The sequence below is a fragment of the Rhinolophus ferrumequinum genome, chromosome 8 (assembly GCF_004115265.2).
Source record: "Rhinolophus ferrumequinum isolate MPI-CBG mRhiFer1 chromosome 8, mRhiFer1_v1.p, whole genome shotgun sequence".
NCBI lineage: Eukaryota > Metazoa > Chordata > Mammalia > Chiroptera > Rhinolophidae > Rhinolophus > Rhinolophus ferrumequinum.
The window spans coordinates 9975938-10000000 of record NC_046291.1 but is presented as its reverse complement, the minus strand read 5'-3'; the positions used below and the strand labels follow the sequence as shown (position 1 = coordinate 10000000).

The window sequence follows — 24063 nt, the reverse complement described above, 5'->3', positions numbered from 1 at the left end:
TTGCCAGAAGCCTCAGTTCCTCATAACACAGGTCTCTTTAGAAGGCCTTGACTTGATGTAGCCGCTAGCTTCCCACAGAGCAAGTAATCTGAGAGAGAGCAGACATCACAATGCCTTTTTATGACTTAGTCTCAGAGGTGACATAGCATCACATCTGCCCTTTTCTGTTGGTTACACAGACCAACCCTGGATCCGTGTGGGAGGGGACTACACAAGTCGTAAATACCAGGATGAGGGGTTAGCAGGGGACATCTTGGAGGTGGGCTACCACAGCTCTGTATTCCAACTTTCGCTGTTTCCTTTCTCTATCTCCGCTCTGTGTGCCTGCCTTTCTGGAGCTGCCTCTTTTGGAAATCCTCCATGACCTCATCTAAACAGTGTTAAAATGGTGTTTCTTAGCTCGTGCTCCTTAGGTGTAGTAGTCAAACTCCCAGTGCCTAAGGTATCAGCCCCTTCCACTGCTTTGATTTGCTATTGCATTTAATTCCCCAGAAATAGTTATCCCGTTTTTGAATTTATGCCCTATTTTCTGTTTTTATATGTTATCTCTTAATGGAACAGAGGATATGTGCCAAAATATTCATAAATGTACTGTGTCACTTTAACACAAAGCTTTCACTCGCCAACCATCTTCCAAAAATTAATTGACGTTTTCATCTGTTTTTGTCTTCTCACCTGTTTTCCTTGTCTTGTGGGTTGATGAATTTTTTAATTATTGATTTTATTCTTTATCCATCATCTTATTCTGGTTTTGAAAAGGAGAGGATGGATATAAAGGTGTTTAATCAAGTCTCTTTCTCTCTCTGGGTTGATTCTCACATACATAAGTGAGCCTGTTTTTTCTGATCATTATTCAGAAAAATATTGCTACTCAAGCAGTGTCCATATTTTCTGATAATGTGACATTAGAATCTTGTCTAGAATCCAAAGAAGGCTTCCATTTGAAAAAAAAGGGCCTTGTCTTATGGGTGACCATCAGCTTCTTTCATTCCTTTTTGCATACTTTTATGTTCACAGATACTAAATGGATTTTTTTCTTAAAATGTCTTACATTTCTGTGATTAATACAGTTTCTAAAAACTGCTAACAACTCTCTCGGAACCCAAAGCTAAAAAAGGTAATAATTCTAAATTCACTTTAGATTTGTTATTGATAATTGGTATAGTTAGCCAAGTAACAGCTGGTGGAAATGGTGGAAGGCATGTGGCCATCCTTCTTATGGACAACACAACTAAGGAGGTTTCTCCAGGAAGATTTATCCCCATCCAAGGTAGCATACTCTGGAGATATCAATGAGAACCCCAAAATGCCTAGTTTGTTTGTCAGTTCATAGGTAAAAATAACATTAAATGCCTCTTCACTAATTGTCAGATGAAAAAAAGAGAGGTGAGTTTTGTACACTAGCCACACTTTGTTTTTTGTTGTTGTTGTTGTTGCTGTTTTTAATAATGTTATCAAAGATATTTCCTGAAAGATCCGGTCCTACACATAGGCAAACCAGGCATGTAACCTAAGGGCCTAAGGGCCCTCCACCCCAACCGTAGTCTCCACCTATTGGTCTGGAGTGTGAATTTTCTACCGTTGTGACAGGTGTGTGTGTGTGTGTGTGTGTGTGTGTGTGTGTGTGCGTGTCTTAAGAGGCATTGGTTCCTGAAAAACATGTCAGTTACAGGGAAGATTTTTAAAAATTAACTCATTAACATGCAGTACACTGTATGAGACTAGCTACCTGGCACGTCTCAAAGAGAAAACCATATAACAGCAGGTCACTAAGCCAATAGTGATGGACCAGGATGGAGGCAGAAGAGAGGGAGCATGCGTCCCAAAGTTATGCCTACATTGGCCAGTGTAGACTTTCATTACACCAAGGCAAATGAGAAAGTAACAGTGTAGAGATTGTTTATGAATTAAAAGCTGTTCGTTTCCATTTTAAAGGAACATATTGTCTTTTGTAAGTATTTACTTGCTTCCTTTGTAATGCTTTAATTTTTTTTCTTGCAGAATAATAATAATAAATGATAGACTCACCGTAAGTTGGTGGGTGGGAAGCTATGTTTGTTTGTGTTTGGTGGTAGTCATTGTCCGTATGTAGCAAAATGTAAATAAGAAAATTCCATGCTAATCTCCATTTTTTTTTCATTCTACTCTTCTGGGAAGTTCAAAATATTTGGAGCTTTCAGATTCATGATCTACTGGGTTCTTACAATCCCCAAATTGTGTTACCTGTGCTCTCCCACCACAAACCTTGGACTAAAGTGTGTTGGGGGAGGAGTAGACAAGTAAGGGAGGGATGGGAAGGAAAGAGAGACTTCCTGTTGGCCATTCAAGGTGGAAGATCATCTCTTGCTGGAACTTAGAGCCGATCAATTCTCTAGTTTCTATCTTCATTTTTTAAAAGTAACATTTATGTGACAATGGAAAAAAATAATCAAGATAATTTAATGATTAAATAAGATAATCAAGGATTAACAAGCTTTTTCTGTAAAAGGTCAGATGGTAAATATTTTTGGTTTTGTGGGCCAAAAGGCAAAATCGAGAATATTATACACATCCCTATATAACAAGAGAGAAAATGAATCCCCACAATTTTTTTTAGTGAGGAAATATAAAACTTTATAGGCACTGAAATTTGAAGTTCGTACAATTTTCACGTTACAAAATATTGTTTTTCATTAGTTTTTTTCCTACTGTGTGAAAATGTAAAAACCACTCTCAGTTCTCAAGCAGTACAAAAACAAACAACAGACTGGATTTGGCCCATGGGCTTCAGTTTATACAGCTAATTTCATGACAGCCATGTCACGTTTATCACTGGGACTTTACATCACATCATCTGGGGCCCAGTGACATGGGAAGGGGAAGAGATAGGAGCTCCTGCCCCCAGGGCCTTGGGAGCCCACAGAGCCAGTCAGTGATGAGATACAGTGGTTCTGGGTCAGGCAACCTGGGTTCGGATACCCCAGCTCCATTCCTTTCTGCCTCTGGATAGCCCAGTTTTCTTATCCATAAGATGGAGCTAATAACAGTGCTGACCTCACAGAATTGCTACCAGGTGTAAATGTGATCGTGCACAAGGCAGAGAGGCCTGAGCGGTGCCTCATGGAGTCAGTGCCCCAAAAATGTGAGCTGCCGCTGTCCTCACAGTACTGATCAAAGTGCATTTCCTCTACAGCCTCCTTATCATAAGAGCCTATTAATCTTACATGAGTGGCGAAAGCCTCTTAGTCCTACTGGACGCAATACCTTTTAGGGCAAGAAAATGAAAGGACCTGGAGTTAATGATGGTAGATATCATTGCCACTCAACTGCATGACATCAGATGGGCAAAACTTCCTTACTGTCGTGTTTATTCCCAAATGTAGCAGAGACCTGTGATTGCCACCTCCTTTGTCAGAGCCAGTCATCTGTAGGCTCACTGTCATCCAGAAAATCAAAAACGGGTGACTGGTTTAGAAGTCTAGACTAGCGATGTGTCTCTGGACAGGAGTTGAAAGATAGAAAGTGGCAGCTGCAGTGAGATTTCTGTGATATCCAAGTGTGGTGACAGCGGCTGTGTGTGCAGAAGAGGGAGCCACGGTGACAGCAGAGCATGAGGGGCATTCTCCTTTCCCAGAGGGGGTGTTGCCAAGATTCATTGGCATTCTGCTAAGGCAGACACGGACGGAGGGGCCCTGCGAATAACAACCCTGGGAGTCTGTCTGGCACAGCCGCCCCACTTGGTCAGCTCTTCTTTTCACATACAAAACATTCGCCTCCAGCTATTGGCTGGGCAGAGGGTCAATAATCATATTGCAAAATCAACACAGCTGCCCAGTAGAGTGTTAACCAGCTTTGAACGTTGCCAGCTTGCCCTTGGACTAACCCAGGCTGGGCTGGGCTGGGCTGGGTGTGGGGGAGGAGACGCTGGACAGAGGGTCAGGAGAATGCACGTCAGCTGGGTGTGGGGTGTTCTGAGAGTGGAAAGAGGAAACATCCAAATGATTTGGAAATTAGTTCCTGGCCTATTAGGGAACAAGAAGACGTGTGTGTGCATAATTACCTCCTTCATTAGTTTTAAGAATAAAAAGATAATAGTTTACTGCCTGCCACTGCTGTGGGGGGATTATAAAGAATTGGGAGACACAGCTCCTACTTACAGTCTAATAAATGTAATAAGCCCTCGACTCATGAGCATTTAAGCAGCAATATTAAGTTAATAAGTTAGTAATAGCCCACATTGTTGGTCATCCGCAGACACAGCTGTCGGGGAGGAAAATGTTTTCCTTGACCCTCTAAGGGTCCCTGGCTGGTCTGAAAATTAAACTAACATAGACAGATTAACAGGAGAAAAGCACAAACATTTTATTAAATTTTACATGTGTGGGAGCCTTCACCAGAAAACGAAGACCCAAAGAAGTGACCAGAACGGGAAGCTGAGACATTTGGGACAAAGAAACAATACATTTGTGAAGAACTAACAAGACAGAGAGGTTCAGGACAGGTATATTAAATGGTACAGAAGTAAATAGGAAGATAAGGGTGAGTTTAACAAGGTTTGTGTGCCAGTTCCTCTGGTGCCATCTCTGGGCTGATAAGAGTCTGTCTCCAGGAAAAGGATTTATTTCTGGCTTATAGGTGGAAAAGGAGGAGCTTTCTCTGTATTTACTGCTTCTTAATTGCCTTCAGCTCAATACAATTTTTATGTCAAAAAGGTGTATTTTGGGGTGACATATTCTGGCTTCCTTCACAGTCTGCAGCAAGTATACTATGTACTTGACTGCGTACTTAACAAGTGTTAACCCATTTGACCCCATTTTACAGATGTGGAAACCGAGGCACTAGAGATCACTGAAAGCCACACAAGGTGACTTGGCAGACCTGGGATTTAGGCCCAGGGAGTCTGCCCTTAATATCTCTGCCATAACAACCTGGAACAGAAGACAATGTGTGGGCGATACCTGGGCCGTACATGGGCGTGACAGAAGTGGAGGCGAAGAGAAATGTTCAAGAAACAACTGACCAGGATTGCTTGCTGCCTTTATATAATGTATTTGATTTGATACCTTTCACTTATAAGTATCGTGGATGGTTGGGGTCTCAAACCAATATTTAGCTAAGCAAATAAAATAACTTATGTGTGTGCTCATGTACAAATAATATTTAGTTAATCGACTAATATATTTAGTATACTTTAAGAGTACTATGAGTATTTGTAGTTATTTCATTTGTGGTTTAACAAAAGGACTCCTCAGTCTCTCTTACCATTGATCTTAGAATCAGGACCAGTTCTTAGGCACTGGACAAATGCCTAAGCAGGAGGAACTGTATGGGAAAACCATGGCTAGCCAGCCCAACCAAAGAAAGGATCACACAGGAGCATGTATGTTCTTTGCAGCAAAAAAGGAGAGAGAGGCAGCCCCCGTGGATTGAGTCTGACTCAATGCCCGGCACTCATTCTGCAGATTTCCTGTGATAGCGCCTCACATCCTCCTCACAAAACCACTACAACATGAATTTTAACACCTTCCTTTATAGATGAAGTAACTTGGAAGAGTTAGGAAATCAATCCAAAAGCTGCAGTTAGTAGCTGGCAAACCTGGGACTAGATCTTACATAGACCTAGCCTAAGGCCTATGATTTCTTGTTTTCTAAACCTTTCAAAATTCTCTCCTATCAAACTTTATTTTGTATTCTAAGTCAGGTCATTTTTTAAAAAAAATGAATGTGACTGTTAAAAGAATGATTTTTCCACAAGTTTAACTATTTAATATGCAAACATACTAAAACATCAAGTAACCTGGGGTCACTTCCTGAGGTGTTAATGGTTAGCAGGGAGAGAAAGTCATAAAATCATTATTAAGAGCTTTCTGTTCATGACCAATGATTTCTTACTTCATTAAGGTATATGAAAGCTAAGAGGTGTTTGAAGAGGAAAAATCATAAAAACATTGCTTAAGAAATACCCAACAAATATACCTTCTTAATAGTAGCATTTGGCCATACTGGGTTTTTTGTTTGTTTTGTTTTTTTATTTTATCATCTATTCTCTCTCCCTTTTTTTTTAAATTAAAGTTTATTGGGCTGACAATTGTTAGTAAAGTTACATAGATTTCAGGTGTACAATTGTGTAACACATTATCTATATCTCACATTGTGTGTTCATCATCCTGAGTCAATTCTCTTTCCATCACCATATATTAGACCCCATTTACCCTCTCCTAGAACCCCTCATCCCCCTTACCCTCTGGTAACCCCTAAATTATTGTCTGTCTGTGAGTTTTTGTTCTTTCATTTGTTTGTCTTGTTCTTTTGTTGTTTTCAGTTTTATATACCACATATCAGTGAAATCATATGGTTCTCTGCTTTTTCTGTTTGACTTATTTTGCTTAGCATTATAATCTCAAGATCCATCCATGTTGTCACAAATGGTACTTTACTATTTCAACTTTTCTTACCACCGAGTAGTATTTCATCGTGTATATATACCACTTCTTTATCCATTCATCTATCGAAGAACATTTTGGATGTTTCCATGTCTTGGCCACCGTAAATAAAGCTGCAATGAACATTGGAGCACCCTTGTCTATATGGATAAATGTTTTCGGATTTTTGGGGTAGATACCCAGGAGAGGGATTGCTGGGTCATACGGTAATTCTGTTCTTAATTTTTTGAGGAATTTCCACACTGCCTTCCATAGCGGCTGCGCCAATCTGCATTCCCACCAAAAGTGTATAAGGGTTCCTTTTTCTCCACAGCCTCTCCAACACTTGTTACTATTTGTCTTGTTGATGATAGCCATTCTGACTGGGGTGAGGTGATATCTCATTGTGGTTTTTATTTGCATTTCTCTGATGATTAGTGATGTTGGGCATTTTTTCAGATGTCTGTCTGCCATTTACATGTCCTCTTTGGAGAAATGTCTCTTCAGGTCCTCTGCCCATTTTTCAATTGGGTTGTTTGTTTTTTCGTTGTTGAGTTGTATGAGTTCCTTGTATATTTTGGATATTAGCCCCTTATCAGAGGCGTTGGCAAAAATCTTCTCCCATTCAGTTGGTTTCCTCTTTATTTTGTCAATGGTTTCTTTTGCTGTGCAGAAGCTTTTAAGTCTGATATAGTCCCATTCATTTATTTTAGCTTTTACTTCCCTTGTCTTTGGAGTCAAATTCATAAAATTCTCTTTGAAACCAAGGTCCATAAGTTTAGTACCTATGTTTTCTTCTATGCAGTTTATTGTTTGAGGTCTATGCTTAGGTCTTTGATCCATTTTGAATTAATTTTGGTACATGGTGACAGATAGCAGCCCAGTTTCATTCTTTTGCACGTGGCTTTCCAATTCTCCCAGCACCATTTATTGAAGAAGCTGTCTTTTCTCCATGGTATGTTTTTTGCTTCTTTGTCAAAAATCATCTGTCCATATTTATGTGGGTTTATTTCTGGATTCTCAGTTCTATTTCATTGATCTGTGTGTCTGTTTTTCTGCCAATACCATTCTGTTTTGATTATTGTTGCCCTGTAGTACAAGCTAAAGTCAGGGAGTGTGATACCATGTTTCTCTGAAAATAAGACCTAGCCAGATGAGCAGCTGTAAAGCATCTTTTGGAGCAAAAATTAATATAAGATCCGGTATTATATTATATTATATTATATTATATCATATCATATTATATTATATTATATAGGCCCAGTCTTATATTATAGTAAAATAAGACCAGGTCTTACATTAATTTTTGCTCCAAAAGACTCATTAGAGCTGTTTGTCTGGCTAGGTCTTATTTTCGGGGAAACATGGTACCTCTAGCTTGCTCTTTTATCTTAAGATTGCTTTGGCTATTCTGGGTCTTTTGTGGTTCCATACAAATCTGATGATTTTTTTTTTCTATTTCTTTAAAAAATGCCATTGGAATTCTGATGGGGATTGTATTAAATTTGTGTATTGCTTCGGGTAGTGCAGCCATTTTAACTATGTTGATTCTTCCAATCCATGAGTATGGAATGTCTTTCCATTTCTTCGTGTCTTCTTCAATTTCTTTTAAAAATGTCTTATAGTTTTCAGCATATAGGTCTTTAATATCCTTGGTTAAGTTTATCCCTAGATATTTTATTCTTTTTGTTGCAATTACAAAAGGAATTTTTTTTTCTTTTTCTGAGATTTCATTTTTAGTATATAGGAATGGAATGGATTTTGTAGGTTGATTTTGTAGTCATCAACTTTATTATACTCGTTCATCTTTTCTAATAGCTTTTTGGTGTAGTATTTAGGGTTTTCTATATATAGCATCATGTCATCTGCAAAGAGTGACAATTTAACTTCTTCATTCCCAATTTGGATGCCTTTTATTTCTTTCTCTTGCCTGACTGCTCTGGTGAAGACTTCCAATACTATGTTGAAAAGCAGAGGTGATAGGGGACAACCCTGTCGTGTTCCTGAACGTAGAGCAAAGGGCTTCAGTTTTTCACCATTAATTATGAGATTAGCTGAGAGTTTGTCATATATGACCTTTATTATGTTAAGGTATTTTCCTTCTATACATATTTTATTAAGTGTTTTAATCATAAATGGATGTTGTATCTTGTCAAATGCTTTTTCTGCATGAATTGATAAAATATGATTTTTGTCCTTTATTTTGTTTATGTGATGTATCACATTGATGGATTTGCATATGTTGAACCATCCTTGTGACCCTGGGATGAACCCCACTTAGTCGTGATGAATAATCTTTTTAATGCATTGTTACATTCAATTTGCTAGAATTTTGTTTAGGATTTTTGCATCTCTATTTATCAGAGATATTGGTCTGTAGTTTTCTTTTTTTGTGTTATCCTTACCAGGTTTTGGTATCAAGGTAATGTTGGCCTCATAAAATGAGTTAAGGAGTATTATCTCTTCAATTTTTTGAAAGCATTTGAGTAGGACAGATATTAGATCCTCTTTGAAGGTTTGGTAGAATTCACTAGGGCCATCTGGTCCTGGACTTTGGCTTTTGGGAAGATTTCAGATGACTGATTCAATTTCCTGACTGGTGATTCGTCTATTTAGATTGTCCAGTTCTTTGTGATTCAGCTTAGGAAGGCTATATGTTTCTAAGAACTTGTCCATTTCTTCTAGATTGTTGAATTTGGTGGCATACAGTCTTTCATAGTGTTCTTGGATGATCCTTTGTATTTCTGTGGCATCTGTGATAACTTCCCCTCTTTCATTTCTGCTTTTGTTTATTAATGTCTTTTCTCTTTTTGTCTTAGTGAGTCTAGCCAAGGGTTTGTCAATTTTATTAATCTTTTCAAAGAACAAGCACATTAATTTTTTTCTATTATCTTTTTGTTCTCTATTTCATTTAGTTCTGCTCTGATTTTTATTATTTCCTTTCTTCTGCTGACCTTGGGTTTCACTTGTTCTACTTTTTCTAGTTCTTTAAGGTGTAATGTAAATTTGTTTCTCTGGGATTTTTCTTGTTTCTTGAGATAGACCTGTCATGATACAAATTTCCCTCTTAAAACCGTTTTCGCTGCATCCCCAAAATTTTGGTAGGATGTATTTTCATTCTCATTTATTTCTATATATCTTTTGATCTCTCCTCTTATTTCTTCTTTGACCCAGTCGTTCTTTAAAAGTATGTTGTTTAATCTCCATGTATTTGTGGTTTTTCCTACTTTTTTTTGCAGTTGATATCCAATTTCAAAGCCTTGTGATCAGAGAATATGCTTGGGATGATTTCAATCTTCTTAAATTTGCTGAGACTAGTTTTATGTCCCAATATATGGTCTATCCTTGAGAATGTTCCATGTACACTAGAAAAGAACGTATAGTCTGATGTTCTAGAAATGAAGTGCTCTAAATGTCAATTATGTTACATATTTCAGTTATGGATTTTTTTTTGAGTGGTTACCATTAAGTTTATGTAAAAGAAAGTTCCATGTTTAGAATATTCCATTTTTTTCATGTTACATATTTCAGTTATGGATTTTTTTTTTGAATGGTTACCATTAAGTTTATGTAAAAGAAAGTTCCATGTTTAGAATATTCCATTTTTTTCATGTTTTCTTCTCAGCACACTTACTTTCTCCATTCCCATATTCTGGTTCAGACCTTTACTCTCTCCCCTTTTATGTTTTGATTGTCACAAATTATCCCTATTTATGCTGGTTGAATAGACTCCTTCAGTATTTCTTGTAGGGCAGGTCGTGTGTTAGAAAATTCCCTCAGCTTCTGTCTGTCTGGAAAGGTCTTTATTCCTCCTTCATATCTAAAGGATATCTTCACTGGTTATATTATTCTTGGCTCATAATTCCTTTCTTTCAATAGTTTGAATATTTGATTCCACTCCCTCCTGGCTTGTAGAGTGTCTGCTGATAAAATCTGATGATAATCTAATGGGCTTTCCTTTGTAGGTTACCATCTTCTTTTCCCTGGCTGTCTTGAGGATTCTTTCTTTGTTGTTGATTTTAGACAGCTTCAATACATTGTGCCTTGGAGAAGGCCTGTTTGGGTTGAGGTGATTAGGTGTTCTATTTGCTTCTTGGATTCAAGGATCCAGTTGTTTCCAAAAGTGTGGGAAGTTCTCGTCGACAATTTGTTTGAATATACTCTCTGTACCCTTCTCTCTTCTCCTTCTGGTATGCCCATTATTCTTATATTGCTCTTTCTGAAGGAGTCAGAAAGTTCTTGTAGAGTTCTTTCATTTCTTTTAAGTCTCAAGTCTCTTTCTTCTTCCATCCTTCTCATTTTCAGATTTCTATCTTCAATGTCACTGATTCTTTCCTCCATCTGGTCAACTCTACTACCAAAGCTGGCTATTTCATTCTTCATTTCTTGTTTTGAATTCTTAATCTCCAGATATTCTGTTTGGTTCTTTTTCAAAATTTCAATTTCTTTGGTAAAATATTCACTTTGTTCTTTGATTCTTTTCCTGAGTTCATTAAACTGCCTGTCTGTTTTCTTGCATCTCGTTGAGTTTTTTTAAGAACTACAGTCTTGAATTCTCTGTCATTTAAGTCACATATCTCCATGTCTTTAAGTTCATTTTCTGCAGACTTCATTTTCTTTCTGAGCTGTCTTGTTACCTTGGTTATTCATGGCAATTAATTATTTATTATTTCTCTTCCTAGACATCTACAGGAGTGGCTTGTGCAACAGATTAATAGAAAAAGTTCTTTCTTTTGTTTTCCAGTATGTGTTGATAAAATGTTTTATTTTCTCTCCGACTGCAGCCTTTTATTCTCTCTCACACTGTAGTGTTATATTTTCTCTGCACTATTCCTGCTTCTCACACAATGGGGGGATTCCCTGGAAGGTAGGCTTGTCCTCTGTGAACAATTCACCTGGGTCATAGGGTGCCGGCTTCATGGGTGGATGTGGAGAGCTTCTGAAGTTCCAAAGCTCTTCCTGCACCTGATTCAGAGCCCATGTGTTTCAGCAGCTCTGTTTACTCCTGCAGAGATCCATCCAGATAGGTAGGGACAGGGGCGGGGTGGGTTGTGAGAGGTGGCCCAGAGCAATGGCAGCGACCACCACCACAGCCAGTCCTGCTTCCATGGCTCCCTCCCCTTTGCCAGAGCTAGTTGGACTGTGAGTCCGTGTCTATGGACCACAGTTCTCAGAACTGCAAATATTCTGTTCTTTTGACCTGACACTGCTACTGTTCCACTTCTAGCATGGGCAGGTAGGGGCAGGCTGAGCTCTGTGAGGGTGGGAGGGGGGCAGCTAGGCTCAGTGCCTAAAGCTTCTGTTCTCTGCTGGCAGTGAGGGCTTAAACCACTGTTTTCAGCCTTCTTCCCTCCGTCTTTGCTTCGAGGTCTCTGCCGTGAGTGTTGGGTTCAGCCATGTTATATGCTGTCCCCTCAGCCCTGTGGGCCATAAGCAGAGCCCTAGCAGTCCAAGTTCTTCCCTCTCCCATAGCTGCAGTAGTTCTGGAATGCAGCGAGCTTGGAGCACTGAGCTAGGTCTGCATCCTGCATCCATGCGTCCCCATCTCCACACTTCTCCCTTCCCTCTTCCCCTGCTTATGCAATTTGCCCACCTTTAGGTGATTTCAGTAGTGGGCCTCTTAGTCTTGCCTGTCTGCTGCGCAGGTAGTCCTTTATGAAGTTATAGATGTTGAATTTGTTGTAAATTCCAAGGGAGATTTCCCATACTGGTTTTTAATGTTTTTAGCATTTGAATAGTAGTTAATGGGTTGTATTCCATTAATATAATCATGGTTTTTCAAAAAATTGGTAACTACAATATTGCCACAGGGATATGAAAGACAGTTGGGGAATATAATCAATAGCGTTGTAAAGATTTTGTAAGACATTTGCCTTATTAGGGAGACCACTTCATGAATGGTGTAGATGCCTGACCACTGCACTGTACTCCTGAAGCTGAACCTGAATAATATTGTATGTCAACTATAATTTAATATATGTAGTCATGGGATATGGAGTACAGCATAGGAAATAGAGTCAATGGAATTGTAACACATATATACGATGTCAGAGGGGCAATAGATTGGGGGAGGGGAGTTATCACTTTGTAAGGGGTGAAACGTCTAACTATTACATTGTTTTGTACACCTGAAACTAATAGTAATAAAAGAAATGGGTCTAAAAAAGTGGGTCAAAATCAATGAAAATGAAAATATGGCCACTGTATCTTTTGGCTAAATAACCTATTTGAATTATGAAATTAGTAAACACATTTGTACATTTAAAGATGTACTTTAAGAAAAATAACCTAATTCAGAGAAATGAATCCCTTCAGTGTGGGGTTACTGTCATCACCATCCAAAAACAGTGAAATGCCTTATTTCACGCCACGCTCACTGCAGCATCACACTGGTAGGACTGGCTTCCAGGGCAGCAACTGTACAATTGCCAGAGAGCTGCCCTGACTGTGATTTCAAGTTCATTCAATCAGGTGGCACATCCACATGTCAGCAAAATTGTCCCATTCTCTGAAGTCCTAGTCAGTCCAATGGGGCAGATGGATGGATGGCCAGGCCACGCCTTGCCAGTTGAACAAAAAAAAAATTAAAGCTGGAGCAAGTATGGAGCCGTTCTGCTAATCTGGGCATAGAAACAGCCTTAGACCTGGCTCTGGATGCTTGCCAACAGGGCTGGTCACCTGCCCATAGATGACATGGTAGATGTGTGTGGGCAGGGCGTACAGTAGACCGTCTCTCAATGACCACAGTTAACTGACCGCTGGACCGACCAGAACTTTCCACATCTTCCATATATTAAACCACTTGACACCCAATGCTCTCTGCCTCCAAGACACCCATAGGCTTCTCCCTCATACACATCTGCTTCACTGGTGGGGTTTGATGATTGCCAAGAGTTAGTCCTTTCTGCCAGATGCACTTATCATTGTAACGAAGTAATTTAATTAAATATCAGCTAACAAATGGGTTAAATATGAATGCATAAAAAGACATGGGTTTCTCTGAAACTAGGTCGGAAGATTTGATAAAACAAAGTTAATTTAAAAATACTGCTATGCAATTAAGTGTGGCTAAGATAACATTTAAAGAGGGGAAAACATGGATTAATATCTAGAAGGATTCTATACTCAGATTGCTCCACAAGCATCTTTAAGCAGTTGGTCTGTTGCAAAGAAACTGTTGATGATGCCTTGGGTGTGATTCAGTAAGAATGCTATCATGGAACTCTAAACAGCAGATCCATTCCCAAGGACAGGCCTGGGCCCTTCTTCCCCAGATTGAAGAATTGCACTGATATCGTTTAAGTGAAAACAAAACATCTTAAGTGTTCATGTATCCATTTATTTGTTTCTGATTCCTGGCTTTACCAAACTTTTCAATTAACCAACCATCTGGCTCTGAGCCATCAGATAGGGCTTCTACCCTAATGTGAAAACAGTGAAACCAAATGACAAACAACAGCTCAATATGTTATCCCTAGAGGTTCAAGACCCAAACTGAAGGACAATAATGAGAAAGATCAGGAACTGTGGTTTTGATGACAAAAAGGGAGCAAATTTGCTGCGAGTGGTGATGGGAAGCCAGACCCCAGGCAGGAGGAAATTCAAGGGAACAGTGTGCTCACACGCAGAGGCCCGCACTGTCCTCTAGATGCCAGCCGTGTGAGTCCTAAGGATTCTTGAAACTGTGACAGTCACTCGTTGAGATCAGACCTCATATATTGGTTATAGGTGAAAGTGTTGACTGCCACCAAATCTCTGGTATGAGATGAAAGATTTGCTAAAAATTAAATAGCTTCTCATTTGTCACCAAGGGCCTTGTATAAGGCTGAAGAACTTATTTGAAAACTAGTAACCTGAAGCTATGGTATCAGTTGGTTTCCTAAGTTTGGGAATGATGTTGTATTGGATAAGAATATACTCTAGTTTGGGGGAGATGCATGTAGAAGTATTAAGGGTGAAGTGTCATGGTATCTGCAATGTATTTTTGAAAGTTTGGCAAAAAGTGTGCTTGTATTTGTGTGTGTGTGCGTGTGTGTGGAGAGAGAAACAAAGAGTGAGAGAGACAGAGAGAAGAGGGTGGGACAACATGTTGAGAGTTAGTAAATCTAAATGAGAAGATATATAAATGTTCGTTATACTATTTTTCAACTCTTCTGAGAGTTTAAAATTTTTCCCCAAAAAATATTTTTATATCGCAGCAACCAACAACAAATTAACTTTGTGTTAATTTTAACATGTGTTAAAATAGCCAAAGCTTCTAGTTTCATTCTTTGCCACTTCAATCATAGTTGTTTATAACTTATACATATAGAAAACTTCTTAGGCATAGCATCCCAACAATAGTCATATAATTCATATGCCTTGAAATTTTAGGTTCAAAGTGGATGTAAAAACATTACCAGTTCTCCATCTGCTCATTGATCCATTCAATCAATCCACGAGCATTTGTTCAGGACGTACTATCTGCCAGGGTTACCCGTGTGAACAAGACTGTAAACATCTTCCTTTCCTGGGGCTTAGAGTCATCAGAGAAAATATACATTAAACACACAACTGCAAGTATTCCGTGGGAGGGTATAAAAGGGAGACCTGGTCTAGTCTGGAGTTTGGCAAACACTTATTTGCTCAAGCTAAGACTGAAAGACTTCCAGTAGTATATAGTGAATATGACTTTTACTCCAGGAAAGAAAATTAAGGTAGCATCCGTGCACCTTCTCAGGAATTAGAAGATGGCCTGTTTGCCTCCTCCTCCCTGTGGTCCAGAGATGCTCAGAATCCAGGTGTCATGTGGTGTCTGGGAGGCAGAAGAGTCAGAGATGCTCACTGTCCATTTGAAAATGGTGGCTCCCCACTACCATGTAAACTTGAGCACCAGGCCCAGTATCTGGTCACCTTGGGTGCAAGTCTCAGGCTTTCCTTTCTGAGTCCCTGCTGCCTCCTCCAGACGCTGTGAGGGAGCAGCAAGCTGGGACCACTCCTGGGACCAGTCTTCAACAGGCCCTCACACTTCCGGAAACAAAGGCCAGGAGGAGTCTCGTCTTCAGGCAGCTTTTGCTTTCCACCCAATGACAAAAGCACCCTAAAGTGAGTGGCACACAAGCCTGGCTACTTTCTTGGAAGGAGAGGAAAAAAAGACTTCACAAACAAGAAACAGATGTGCAAATGAGTGTCTCGAACGATCTAGTAGTGTTCAGAAATCTTTAGAGAATTAGATCCATCCTGCAGACTGGCGTTTTGGTTTTAGTTTAGAGCGATGTCTTCAGAACCACAGGGTGGAGGGCTGTTAAAACGGATTACAGAGACCCACTCCCAGGGTTTTTGATTCAGTGGGTCTAGGTTGGGGCCAAAAATGTGCATTTCTGACAAGTTTCCAGGTGCTGCTGGTCCTGCTGTTCTGGATATCCACACCTTGAGAACCACGGCTCTGGGAGATCTTAGTAGACTAGGTTAGTAGACTATTTTAGTGGATATTTAGTATGCTTAAATATGTGATGGAAATGAACATTGAAGTTTAAAAATCTAGAAAGGCGAGATTAAAGTAAGTCAGAAAAGTATGACCTCATTACCACAGCAGGGTGGAAAACTGGAAAAACGTAGTCTTCTGAAAAATAGCAAATATCCAACCCTTGGGGAGAACGTAGGCTTTTCTTTTCGATCAATTACTTTCTGATCATTTCATGGTGATGTATGTGAATGTGATGATGATCAATGACGAGTGTCAGAAATTACTGTGTACTCCCCTTCCCCAATGTCAGCATAGCGTACTGCCCTCGGCTCAGGAAATACGTTCAACTCAAGATATTTTTGCTTATGTATTTTTATTTTGATTGTATAAATAAAGTCCCCACTTTGGGGATATCGGAGGCAATTTCCTTTTCCTACCAGCCAGCACATCTCCCAGCCTTCCCCAACTCTACTGTCAATCAGTATTTTTTTTCTGAGGAAAGCAAACTGATTTTCAGTTATTATTAACCCGAAAAAGAAAGATTCTATATAATCATAGAATGTGTGTCAAAATAAATGTTAAATCCACTCTTTGAAACTATTTCACTTTTTGTTCCTCTGCGGGCAGAGAAAATTTTGAAAACTGACCCTCCCCGCTTAGAGTTGGCATGTGCATAGGTGTGAAAGCTGGGGTTGTAAGTGTGTGTGTCAAGGTAATAGATATGTAAGAGCTGCCACGCTCATAGCTAAATTTTTGCTTTTGTTTTTTTAATAAGAAAGAACATTTTGATGTTAGCATTAGTGAATTAGTTTGTTCTCTTTAAAGACATATAACGGGTATTGTTTTCTCAGGCTTACGCATCATTTCAGGAAAAGAAAACTATAAAATTTCCTATGGAGGATATCACCAATTAATACACACAAATACATACTCATACATTATGCTAAGCCTAAGAAATTTGTCAGCACTGGACTTGGGCCTACCTCCAACAATGGCAATTTCATGTGGTTCAACTAAAAACGACAGCTGACTTTTTCTTTTCCACAAATAAATTACTTCAAATTTCTAAATACAAAGAAACGATGTACACTCATCTGACAATTCTTCTATATGCAACATCTTCTCCCTTTTCTACTCTATTTCTGTTGCTACATTGCCACAGAGTTACGTGGCTTCTAATGATTAGTGTTCAGTGCTCAAAGAACCGAAAAGTGTGTTTTTTTTTTTGCCCCATCAGTTGGGACTTATTAAGCTGTTTTTACACAAAACCTTTTTTCTTTCCCTCTTTTTAGGGCTGTGTCTGTAAGGACAAAGGCCGGTGCTTCTGTGATGGGACCAAAGGGGAGAAGGTAAAAATAAAAGCTTAATTCTGCTTCTTTTCTCTTTAGAGCTCACCCAGGATCTCACACTCTTCTTTCGTTAGTAGCAGAAAGATCAGCAGTATGTTCTTCCATTCCCCAAATCCAATTTCAAAGTAATTGTATATAAACATTAACTTGAAAAAAAAAAAAAAGGGCCTTTAAGGAAGCTTCAGATAACTTGTGTAAATACTGGCAGTTATTTTAACTCTCTTGGTCGGCAAAGAAAAAAATAGCAAGTTAGCAGGGAAAAAAGTTTGTAGGTTTATGTATGCCCTATTTACAATGTTGCTAAACACGAGAGAACAACTGAAAACAACTTGTTTCACTCACTTTGACATAAAATAAACCTTGAAATCCTCAGATTAAGTCCTGCAGCTGTGGTGTAGCGCGCCCCCTGGTGGAAGAATCCTGCTGCAGCACTCTGGCTGAGGCAAAATGTCAACAGAGGGAAAGGAACTCCATTGCAGAAATCAAGGGAAAAAAAAAAAAAGAATGCCATGATCTCATTAATTCGCTCCATTAACTTGCAATTTGTGATAATGAAGACAGAGGCAGAACTCAAGTTTTTGTTTACAAAACCCTTTCCTCAGATACACTAATGTATTGCTTAACCATATTGAAAGGTGACTGCTTAAAAATACTTTTAAAAGAACATATTTTAAGCTCTTGAGATATAATAATTTACATATAATTAAATACTAACTATAATAATTATTAATATATTTATTTGAAATTATTCTATAATTCATGTGTAGTTTGATTTAGAGTTTTTTGATGATGATAATAATGTATTAAATTCAGATCCATGTTGGAAAACTACAATTCATTCTTCATTCAAAAACCAGTTATTGAAAAATAAATAAATAAATAAATAAATAAATAAATAAATAAATAAATAATAAAAATTTAAAAAAAAAAACAGTTATTGAATCCCTACTATGTGTAAGACGCTATTCTAGGATCTGTGAAGGTACCTAAGTCTTGAGAGGAGTCTAGCGAATTATTTATCTTTTTATTGGGTGAGTGTACACTGACTTGATCTCTCTCTCTTTTTAAATATAATTTGCCAATTGTGTAACTAAATTGACAGAATCAACTGGTGGCCTTTCCTGTGTAAAGAGTAATTCCAGAATCCATGTCCATAGGAAGGTTCTTTGTTGGCAGAACCATACCACTCGTTGGGCCTAAATTACTTTCACTCACGCATTGCCAGGGGTTTTCCCATAATATCATTTAACTCTTCCTAAAAACCTATTTAGCTCACACTTTTGGTTTTGCCACCCTTGATGTCTTTCCTGCATCTCCTACACAAATATCAGATTGAATTACTAATTCCTGTGTAATCAAGAAAGGACTGTGTGTTGTTCTTTCAAGCTACGGAGCAGTTATGCACACTCCCAAACACATTCCTTTCCTTCTCCTCACTGTCTCTCCAAGCCCCAACAATCACATGCCACTAGCATCAAACTTTCTTACTAAGGGGGTTTCCCTTCCATTCTTGCTTTCTCCTGTTAACCCCTGCTCTGTGTAGCTCTGCCATTTGGGGAAATGTTTTCACAGATCAAAGGCCAGCACTTCCAAACCTATAGACAAATGTTAACAGCTGGAAGCTTTCCAGTTACTGATACACGCACTGCTGAGTGATATATATGTATATCTTACATCTAAGGGGGAAAATATGCAAAATGTTATCAAGTCATAAAGAAAACAATGATTAAGGCTGTGTGTGTTGCTGAATAGTTGCTGTTCTATATTTTTCCTGTCTTGTTTTGGTTTTAATAGGGAGAGAAAGGTTTTCCCGGACCCCCTGGTTCTCCTGGCCAGAAGGGATTCCCAGGCCCTGAAGGCTTGCCTGGACCCCAGGGACCCAAGGTATGTCGACCTGTGAGCTTGAGGAATCCTAAACCCTCCTAACCTTCTTTATGTGCTGCTGAGAACATGGAGGGAATGCCACATCTTTGCCCACTGGAGGGTGTCATGGCCAGTTCCTCCTCTCCAGTCAGCTGGACTCTCAGAATTGCATCCTATTCCAAGACCATCACAAATGATCATTATAATCTTCCAGTCCTCTACTCAGCTTCCTCCTCCTCCTCAGTCCACACAGCTTCTACACCTGCCCTGCCTCTACCTTCTTTTCTCCTACATGAAAGGACGAATTCTTTTCACCTTCCTTTCAGGACCTATCCATCCACCTGTATCATGGCCACTGAGATTATAACTGTAACCTTATTCCAAGAGGTGTCTCCTTTCTCTCAGGGTATTCCAACGTTCCTTTGGATGTTGGCTTTTCTCTTTTAGCCCTGAAATATAAAAATATTTCCCCATATTAATAGAAAATTTCCTCTAGGTCTTCCAGATCCTGTAACCAAAGGATTACCCTCCTTTCTGTCTTTTCTTTCCATGTCAAGCTTCTTTTTATTGTTCTCTTTCTTTTTCTTTCTATCTTTTTCTTTCTTTCTTTCTTTCTTTCTTTCTTTCTTTCTTTCTTTCTTTCTTTCTTTCTCTTCTCTCTCTCTCTCTCTCCTCCCTCTCTCTCCTCTCCCTCCTTCCCTCCTCCTCCTCTCTCTCTCTCTCTCTCTCTCTCTCTCTCTCTCTCTCTCTCTCTCTCTCTCTTTCTTTCTTTCTTTCTTGACACTCAGTATTGTTTTATATTAATTTCAGGTGTGCAGCATACTGGTTAGACACTGATATATTTTAAGCAGTAGTCTGGCACAATACATAGCTATTACCATATTATTGATTATATTCCCTATGCTTTACTTTACATCCCCATAACTATTTTGTAACTACTAATTTGTATTTTTTAATCCCTTCACCTTTTTCACTCTGCCCCAAACCTCCTCCCATTTATCACCCTGATAAATCTAGTACCCATCTGACACCATACATAGTTATTACAATATTATTAACTATATTCCTTATGCTATACCCTACATCCGTATAACTACTTTTTAACAACCAATTTGTACTTCTTAATACCTTCCCCTCTTTTCACTCACACTCCCAACCACCATCCCATCTGGCAACCATCTAAATGTTTTCTGTACCTATGAGTTTGTTTCTGTTTTGTTTGTTTGTTTATTTTGTTCTTTAGATCCCACATATAAGTGAAGTCACACTGCATCTGTCTTTCTCTGTCTGACATACTACACTCAGCACAATACCCACCAGGTTCATCCATGCTGCCGCAGATAGCGAGAACCCATTCTTCCCTGGCAGAGCAATATTCCATTGTATATATGTACCCCCTCCTCTTTATCCATTCATCTACCCATGGACACCCAAGCTGCCTCCACATCTTGGCTGCAATGAACATATGGATGCACATATTTCCTCAAAGTAGCCAGTGTTTGGATTTCTTTAGATAAATACCCCAAAGTGGGATTACTGGGTCCTTCTTTATTTCTTGTTATAGCCTTTGTTTCAAAGTAAGTATTGCTACCCCAGTTTTATTTTTCATGAAATATGTTTTTTCATCCTTTTACTTTCAGTCTGTGTGTCTTTTGATCTGAAGTCACTTGTAGGCATATGTGTATAGGTCTTGTTTTCTTATCCATTCAGCCACCCTATCTTTTGATTGTAGCATTTGATTCATTTACATTTAAAGTAATTGTTGATAGATATGTAGTTATTACCATTTTATTATTCATTTTTTTTATCTCCTTTTTGTTTTTTTGTCTTAAAGAAATCCCTCTAAGAGTCCTTGTAATACTGGTTTGGTGGTGATCAACTCCTTTAGCTTTTCTTGCCTGGGAAGCTCTTTCTCTGTCCTTCGATTCTAAATAGTAGTTTTGCTGGGTAGAGTACCCTTGGTTGTAGGTCCTTGCTTTTCATCACTTTGAATATTTCATGTCAATCCCTTCTGGCCTGTGAAGTTTCTGTTTAGAAATTATCTGACAATCTTATGGGAGCTCCCTTGTAGGTAACTAACTGTTTTTCTTTTGCTGCTTTTAAGATTCTCGCTTTGTCTTTAACCATCTTGTTTGGGACTCTCTGTACTGTACTTCCTGGGCTTGTATGTCTATTTCTTCCCTCCGCCTTCTTTGACCTCCCCCCCACTCCAGTTCAAGCCATTGTGTCTCAGTCTAGTTATGTAGGACACAGCTCCCTGGCCCAGGCTGGTATTATGAGCCTTGCACTCCCCTCCTCCGGCTGAGGCAATCGGTCTCTGGTTGTTGTCAGTCATGGCAGCTCTGAGCTCACAGCAGCTCTCACTGGCTGCCGGCCATTCACACTGGCTGCCAGCCACTCACGCTGGCCACCGGCCACTCCTGGCTGCACACGGTACCCAGTGGCAGCACCCAGCAGCCCACAGCAGCTCCCGGCAGCTCATGCTGACCTCCTCACGGCAGCCCAGCTCCAGGGAGAGCCATTGTTCACAATCTTAGCTATAGAGGGCACAGTTCACTGGCCCATGTGGGAATCGAACCGGTGACCTTGCCAGTAGGAACACAGTGCTCCAACTACCTGAGCCACCAGGCTGGCCCCTGCATGTCTATTTCCTTCATGAGGTTAGGGAAGTTTTCCATTGTTATTTCTTCTAATAGGTTTTCAATTCCTTGCTCTCTCTCTTCTCCTTCTGGCACTCCTATGCTATGAATGTTGCTATGCTTGATATTGTCCCAGAGGCTCTTTAAACTATCCTCGTTTATATGGATTTTTTTTCTTTTTGCTGTTCTGATTGGGTGTTTTCTGCTACATTTTTTTCTGAATTGCTTACCCCATCCTCTGCTTCATCTAATCCACTGTTGATTCCCCCTAATGTATTCTTCTTTTCAGTAATTGTATTCTTTATTTTTGACCGTTGTGTGTGTGTGTATGTGAGTGTGTGTGTGTGTGTGTGTGTGTGTGTGTGTGTATTCTATCTCCATTTTTATGTTTTCTATCTCTTTGTTGAAGTTCTTCCTGAGATCACTGAGCATCCTTATAACCAGTGTTTGGAACTCTGTGTCTGGTAGATTGCTTGTCTCCATTTTATTTAGTTCTTCTTGGGGAGCTTTGTTCTGTTCTGTTATTTGGGACATGTTTCTTTGTCTCCCCATTTTGACTGCATCCCTGTGTTTCTTTCTATGCATTAGGTAGAGCCGATATGCCTCCCATTCTTAGTAGAGTGGCCTTATGTAGTAGGCGCCCTGTGGGACTCAGTGGTCTAGTCTTCAGATTACAGTGGTCACCAGAGCTAGTGCTCCAGGTGTGTCCTTTGTGTGGCTTGTGTGTGCCCTCCTGTTGTAGGTAAGCCTTGGCTGCTGTTCACACATCATTAGGAGAGATTAACCCTCAGGTTGATTGGTTGTAAGGGCTGGCCATGACTGCAGTGGAGGAGCTGTGGTGCAAGGGCTGACCCTATAGAATAGGGTTTACTTTAGCAGGGCTCTGGTGCCTGTCCAGTCTGCCCTTTGGGTGTATCTTCCTTGGAGGTGGCCAGGTGATGCTCTGGCTTGGTACAAAGCTGGCCACTGGATGTGCTAGCCCTGGGGCCTCCTAAGAGGTGACCCACTACAGGACAAATTCAGCTACAGCCCTGCCCAGGACACCTAGTATGAGCCACAAAGCAATCTGCAGATGGCCACCACCGGTGCTGGGCTTGGAGGTGCCTTGAGAGACCAATTTGTGAACTGAGACCACCTGTCACTAATCCCAGGCTTAGGGCTGCTCAGCCAGAGGTGGTGGGACACCCCTAAGCCAGATGCTTCTTGTTTGGGTTTTGTGAGCCTTTGAGAGACTTTAGAAAAGTCTGCAGAATGAGCAAGACAGGCAGTTTGTACAGAAAAGCCACTTGAAGCAGCTTGGATGTGCCTGAAATTTCAGTGAAACAAGGTCTTAGAGAATCACTAGGGTACGATGAACAGTGTTAGTTAGCCAGGTTGATGGAGACTCATATCTGGTGTCTGCCTGAGTCTGCATGCAGGGAGGGGGAGGGCTCAACAAAGAAACAACAGCTTCTGCCAGCTCCTCTGTCCAGGAGAAAGGTACCCCTCTAGCCCTCGTCCTGAAGCCAGACAATTTGCTTTCTCCCCATATGTCCCAGCACCTTTTCAGTCACTACACCAGCACCAGGGCTCAGAATAAGTGAGTCCATCATCAAGTATGTCTGTGCATGGGTTCTTTAAGAGGAGCACCTGGATCTATAGCCACCCTCTGTTTCACTCAACCACAATTTCTGCAGGTTTTCACAGCTAGAAATTCTGGGAGTTTCTCCCAGGGAGTGGAACCCTGAGCTGGGGAGACTGGTGTGGGGCTGGGACCTTTTACTCCTCCGGGGAGGACCTCTGCATCCAAGTTATCCCTCTTGATTTTTAATGGTCACATGTGGGTGTGGGACTAGCCCATTCAGTGTCTCTGTCCCCCCTACCAGTCTTCAGGTTGCTTCTTCTATATGTCTGTAGATGTATGTCAAGCTTCTTTAAAAATAGCTATACATGCTGGCTGTAGATCATCTACTTACTCCTCAACAGGTGATAATTTGCCATCCACCCCCTCTCTCTTGACAACACTCCTGCAGAGATCACCCCTGACCTCCAAGTGGCCAGTACCAATGAATACTTTGTGTCTTTATCTGACCTGAAACCCTCTGCTTTGTTTCAGAGATCATGGAGTGGATCACTTTCTTCCTGAGACCCAGTCTTTTTTTGTTCCTAGAATCCTCCTTCCTCTGACTCTCTTCTTTTTTCCCACCCTTCTCTTCTTTCTTGGGTTTCTCTTTCTCAACTGGTCCCTTAAACATCAAGGGACTCTAAGGTTCTGACCAGAGCCTACAGCTCTTCACCCGTGTCACACATTTTTATCCTAAAGTCTGTAATACAACAAAAGGCTTTGTTTAAATCAATGCCCTAGAGGATTTGCTAAAGAACTGCAC

General features: G+C 40.0%; 1 protein-coding gene across 1 annotated transcript in view; it reads left to right on the top strand.

The window, feature by feature from the left end:
* The window catches only part of COL4A3 (collagen type IV alpha 3 chain), a 156173-nt gene that overhangs the window by 54623 nt on the left and 77487 nt on the right, over positions 1–24063 (top strand). The window contains exons 2-3 of the mRNA XM_033112035.1: positions 17139–17195; positions 18990–19079. Coding sequence (XP_032967926.1) covers positions 17139–17195; positions 18990–19079 — 147 coding nt within the window. The remainder of the gene's footprint in view (positions 1–17138; positions 17196–18989; positions 19080–24063) is intronic.